The 5,847-nt window shown below is 48.0% G+C and overlaps 1 protein-coding gene and 1 non-coding gene across 2 annotated transcripts; both read right to left on the reverse strand.

Annotated features, from left to right (window-relative positions):
• Positions 1–802: 802 nt before the first annotated feature.
• On the reverse strand, positions 803–876 carry Trnav-cac (transfer RNA valine (anticodon CAC)). The gene has a single exon. It is a non-coding gene; the product is annotated as a tRNA-Val (tRNA).
• Positions 877–966: 90 nt separating this feature from the next.
• Positions 967–1,917, reverse strand: Or10h2 (olfactory receptor family 10 subfamily H member 2). Its single transcript, XM_026390050.2, has one exon. It carries the CDS (start codon positions 1,915–1,917, stop codon positions 967–969), a length of 951 nt encoding a protein of 316 aa, XP_026245835.1.
• Between the last annotated feature and the right edge of the window lie 3,930 nt (positions 1,918–5,847).

Genomic DNA, 5,847 nt, shown 5'->3' on the forward strand with positions numbered 1-5,847 from the left:
TATACATTATCATGTGTAGCAGCATTATTAAAAAGAGCAAAAAAATAGAAATGCTGAAATATTCATCAATGATGAATGGATAAATAGAGTGTATTATATCCGTACAATGGAAGATCATTTGATTAAAGGGAATGAAGACTGACACATGCTACAACATGGGAGAACTTCGGAAATATTATGCTCGGTAAAATAATCCAGTTGAAAAGACCGATTTCATTTATGAGTCAATTCATAGTAAATATCTGGGATGAACAAACTGAAAGTAGATTCGTGGCTGCCTGGGGCTGAGGGAAAAGGGGTTAGGAGAAATGGGGAGTGACTGCTAATGATGTGAGTTTCTTTTTTGGGGGGTGATGAATATTTTCTAAAATCATTTGTGGTACAGATTGCCTAATTCCAAATGTACTAAAACCATTGAAATATGCACTTTAGGGCTGGGGATGTGGCTCAAGTGGTAGCGCGCTCGCCTGGCATGCGTGCGGCCCGGGTTCGATCCTCAGCACCACATACCAACAAAGATGTTGTGTCCGCCGAGAACTAAAGAATAAATATTTTTTTAAAAAGAAAGAAATATGCACTTTAATGGATAAACTGTATGGAATTTGAATGATATCCTGATAAATCTTTCACGTCTCAATAAAAGCAAAACTAATATAAGAACTTATAAAAATGAAGAAAAGTTTTAAATATTTATTGAGCAACACCTATGTGATATACACAATTCTTTACACCAGTCTTAAAAAGTACATATGTATTATTATTATTGTGTGTGTGTGTGTGTGTGTGTGTGTGTGTGTGTGTGTGTGTGGTGCTGGGGATTGAACCCAGGGCCTTGTGCATGTGAGGCAAGCACTCTACCAACTGAGCTACATCCCCAACCCCAAGGTACATCTTATTAACTCCATTTATAGATAAGGGCATGATCCTCTTTGTACTGAATTCTCCCAACACTTCCACACTGGCTACTCAGGTGCTTGAGGAATAAAATTTCCTGAGGAAGGTCTTCTTCATGGCGTTCTTCAGCTCCTTGTTCCTTAAGCTAAAGATGATGGGGCTAAGAAAGGGTGTGAGGACCGTGTAGGTGGTGGCCATGAGGGTATCGCCTTCCTGAGAGTGGGGACCCTTGGGCTTGAGGTAGATGACAGAGGCAAAGCCGTAGTGCACGATGACCACAATAAGGTGGGAGGCACAGGTGGAGAAGGCCTTGTGCTGACCCTCAGCAGATGGGATCCTCAAGATGGCAGCCACGATGAAGGCATAGGAGAGGAGGATGAGGAGGAAGCAGCCCAGCAGGGCCATGATGCACACCAGGCCCACACCAAGGGCAGTAGTTGGTACATTATTCCCACAGGCCAACTTCAACAGAGGTGGCACATGGCATAAGAAATGCTGGATCTCATTGGGTCCACAGAAAGTGAGGTGGAAAATAGATGTTGTCACCACCAGTCCCACCGCCAAGCCACCCGCCCAGGACCAGGCCACCAGGCAGGCACAACCACGGGGGCTCATGAGCACGTTGTAGCGCAGCGGGTGGCAGATGGCCACATAGCGGTCATAGCCCATGATGGTGAGCAGCAAGGAGTGGGTGAAGCCAAATGTGAAGGAGAAGAACATCTGGCTGGCACAGGCCAGGAAGGCGATGGAGCGGTGGGTGGAGAGCAGGTCAGCCAGCATGCGTGGGATGATGGCCAAGGTGTAGAGGATCTCGGAGATGGAGAGGGCGCACAGGAAGAGGTACATGGGGGTGTGGAGGCTGCGCTCGCTCCAGATGGTGACCATGATGAGCAGGTTGCCCAGCAGCGTGAAGAGGTACATGAGCAGGAAGAGCAGGAAGAAGACAGGCAGAAGCTGCTGCGGGAAGGTGGAGAAGCCGATGAGGATGAACTCAGACGCCCAGGTGTAGTTTAGTCCCGGCATTGTGGTTGCACCTGGGGGAGGAGAGAGGGAAGAAAAACCCATGGATAGGAGCACAGGGTCTCTAACGGGTCCTACCTGGGGAGAATTCCTGAAGAGGGTAATTCACCCATCCAAGCCAGTTAGTCATCATTTTTTAAATGTGTTGAGGTTTAAGTACGATTATACATCTTGCCAGGTGCAGTGGGGCACACCTGTAATCCCAGCAGCCCCGGAGGCTGAGACAGGAGGATCTTGAGTTCAAAGCCAGCCTCAGCAATTTAGCGAGGCCCTAAGCAACTCAGTGAGACTCTGTCTCTAAATCAAATACAAAATAGAGCTGGGGATGTGGCACAGTGGTCAAGTGCCCCTTAGTTCAATCCCCGGTACTGTCCCCGCAAAAAAAAAGATCATACATACAGTGCTTGTACAGGTCCTAGTAAGGATTCAACACATAAGAACTGCTACTGATAATAATTATTGCACTATTATTACTATGTTAGCCTCGTACACTCCTATCCCACCATGCATTTCTTTGTTCCAGTTTCTCTACCCTTCCCCCCATCATTATGAGTACAAATCCCACAAGGGTTAAGACAAAGTCACTCTCTAATTGCCACCATTAGTTGGAAGTCATCTCTTCCCTGTGTCACAGAAAGGATGTAGGGTCTGTTTACTTCTCGACACCACTGCGTACTAGCTGTGAGACTTGGGACAGGTTGCTTCCCCTCTCTGAGACTCATTGCTCATCTGGAAAATGAACTAATAGTCTTTATCTCAGAGCCATTACTTAAGTTGATGCTTAAATGAGTTGATGCACATGAAGCACTTAGCTGTCATCACCGTCGTTTGGTCTAACTTGTGAGTTGCCCAAAAGGATGGCACCACCATGGAGTCATGTTGTCTGGCCCCAGCGGAGCCCTCTATCTCCAGGCACTTGCCAATATTATTCTCTGAGTCTCCTCCCCTCTCCTTAACCCCTAATTCCTGAACTTCCCATCCTCAGCCTCCTGCTTAGTGCAGAAACAAAACAAGGCTCAGTGATGGGTTCTCTTAAGATAGGTGGGTTCTCAGGAAGAGAGGAAAAGGAAACCCTCGGTGGATGGACGCTCCCATCAATGAGCATGACTAGCCACACTTGTCCTTCTAGTTAGATGAACAAAATCTCCAGCATATCCTTATAACAGGTCAACTAGAATAAAAACATCGTCAATTTAAATGTCAACAGATTTAAAGACTTACACAATGTGCCCACAATTGATTTATGGATAGATGGCTTAACCAAAAAAAAAAAAAAAAAAAACCAAAAACATTCTGAACCCCAAATATCAAATGATTATCATGGGATTTGATCTTCAAAGAGGCTTGCCTGAGTACCTGCACGTTGCTTCCCAGAAAATCAGAGACCTCAATCTTCTGTATCACTCATCTTCTCTGAGAAGAAAGGGGCACCCACACTCTGCCTTTGGGGTATGTACATTTTATTTTGTCTTTAAATAATAAATCTTTGCTTGTACCTTGCTTTTCATGTATCCTGGGATTCTTTTCAGCTAAGGAGGTCAAGAACAAGCCCAGGCTGAATTGAGGTCCTACTGCTCACTCCTCAAGGGGTGGGGGGCTCCTTGGACCCTGTTCAATGGCACTCCATCTCCTTCCCTGAGCAGCAACAGGTAATATCTGTTCTCAGTGAGGGAAGTTCTCCATCCCTGCACCCACTCTAACAGGATCCCTTCTCTCTGCTATGGCTCCTCTCCTTCTCTCTTTTCTCCAGGCTGCAAACAGACTTGATGCAAAATACAAAATTTATTTTAAAATGCAAAATGGATAGACACGTGGATAGACAAAAAGCAATCCACTCATACAATGGAATATCATGCAGCACTATGAAGGAGTGGAGCATGATCCGTGCTACAATGTGGAGGACCCTTGAAAATATGATAATAAGGGAAAGAAATCAGACACAAAAATTCCATGGAGTATGTGACTCTATTTATTTGAGATGTCCAGAATAGATAAATCAGCAGGGAAAGAAAGCAGATTTGTGATTGGCAGGGAATGAGGGCAGGGTAGAATAGGGAGTGACTGACAGTGGGTATGAGTTGTGAAAGTGCCTTGGAACTAAATAGAGGTGGGGGTTGTTCAACACTGTGAATGTACTAACTGCCAAAGAATTGTAGGCTTCGTATGAGTGAGTGTGTATGTGGGGTGTGTATGTGTGTGTGTGTGTGTGTGTGTGTGGCACTGGGGATTGGACCCAGGCCAATGAGCTACAGAATCTTGCAAAATTACCTGGGCTGACTTTCACTGAGGCAGAATCTTGCAAAGTTACCTGGGCTGACCTCCATCCTCCTGCCTCAATCTCACAAGTCACTGAGATTACAGGTGTCCCAAGTCACTGAGATTATAGGTGTGTGCCACCCTATTCAGCTGAATTTTACATTTTAAAATGCTTAATAATTAACTTTATGTTCAATGAATTTCTCCTGAATTTTTAAAATGAACTACATACTGCAACAAGATGAACCCTGAAAACATACTAACTGAAAGAATCCAGAAAAGTCCAGAACAGACAAGTTCATAGAGACAGAGAGAGTCCACATTACCAGAGCCTGGTCCACGGGGAAGGAGAAGTGGGGGCTACTGGTATCTTCTGGGGTGATGAAAATATTTTAGAACTAGAGAGAGGTGATGATTGCACACTGGGAATGTTTTAGATGCCACTGAATTTGTGCACTTGGAAATGGTGAATTCTATGTTGTGTGAAATTTACATCAAAATATTTAAAAGCAAAATGGGCCTCCCTCAGCCCTCCCCTACTTCTGACTCTCCTCTGTGTTCACTGTCCAGCCTGTCCACAGCAAGGAAGAAGGGTCTCAAGGTGCTGCCCGCAAGTCCAGGGCTAAGGGACGGGTACCCACTGCTCTAACTGGGCTTAGCCTTCCTTCTCCTGCTCAGGGCAGCCTGAGCCTCAACCAGGTGCGTTTGAGAGCAGTGCGGGAGGCTCCGCTGGAAAGCTCTCCTGGGGTGGGCAGCCTCCTGTCTCTGCAGATTGGGTCACGGTGCCAGAGATCTCATACCCACTTCTCTACATAGCTGCCTCCAACTTCCCACTATCACTTGAGCAGGTGCTGTAGGCTCCGTTACTTAACCAAACATGCACAAAGTGTGTGCGTGCCCACAAGCTGTGTTCAGACCCGAGCTTTTACACAGATGTCTAGATCCCGCCCGTGGAGATGGATGCACAATTGCAGAGTCCATACGTCTGCACCCTGGGGTGGAACACTAATATGCACACTCACAGTATGGCACAGCAGAAGCAGGCAGGCGATGGGCGAGCGCCGGTCGGTGTCCCTCACTCGCAAATTTCACCCTACGACCTGCGTGGACAAGTGCACAGTGATCGTGGGCGCAGGACTCTAGGATGAGGACCCTCCCGGCCGGGCCCTGCTCGCCTGGAGCCTCCTTGGTCTGCTTTTAGGTCCAGGGTCTTCCTCCCACCCCAACACTCCGTTCACCCTGAGCCCTTTCCCGGATCCCTCGCTTCAGTCACCTCCCCCAGAAGACAGCCAGGGAGGTGGGGGACGCCCGGCTGCCCGCGCCCGGCACTGCAAGCCTGGAAAGGGGAGTGGGCGGGGCGAGAAGCTGTGTCCTCGCTTTATCCCTGTGGTCTCTAGCGCCGCCTTCCAAAAGAATCTCAGGGGATCCCAGGACCGGATGCCCCCCCCCCGCCCCCCCGGGCGGACCTGAGGACCCAGGAGACGGGGCGGGACCTCAGACTTCCCTGGTTCACGGCTGCACACGCGGTCCTCTGTGCTCAGCCCTGAGTCTGGTTCTTCTGAGGCCCCAGATGGGACTGTTAGGCCGAAGGATGGGAGTGACAAAGTGCCCAAGTCTGGACAGGATTGAAATAGGTCCTGGGGCAGAGAAGGAATTTTAAAATGAGGCCTGGACCTG

The sequence above is a fragment of the Urocitellus parryii genome, chromosome 3 (assembly GCF_045843805.1).
Source record: "Urocitellus parryii isolate mUroPar1 chromosome 3, mUroPar1.hap1, whole genome shotgun sequence".
Classification (NCBI taxonomy): domain Eukaryota; kingdom Metazoa; phylum Chordata; class Mammalia; order Rodentia; family Sciuridae; genus Urocitellus; species Urocitellus parryii.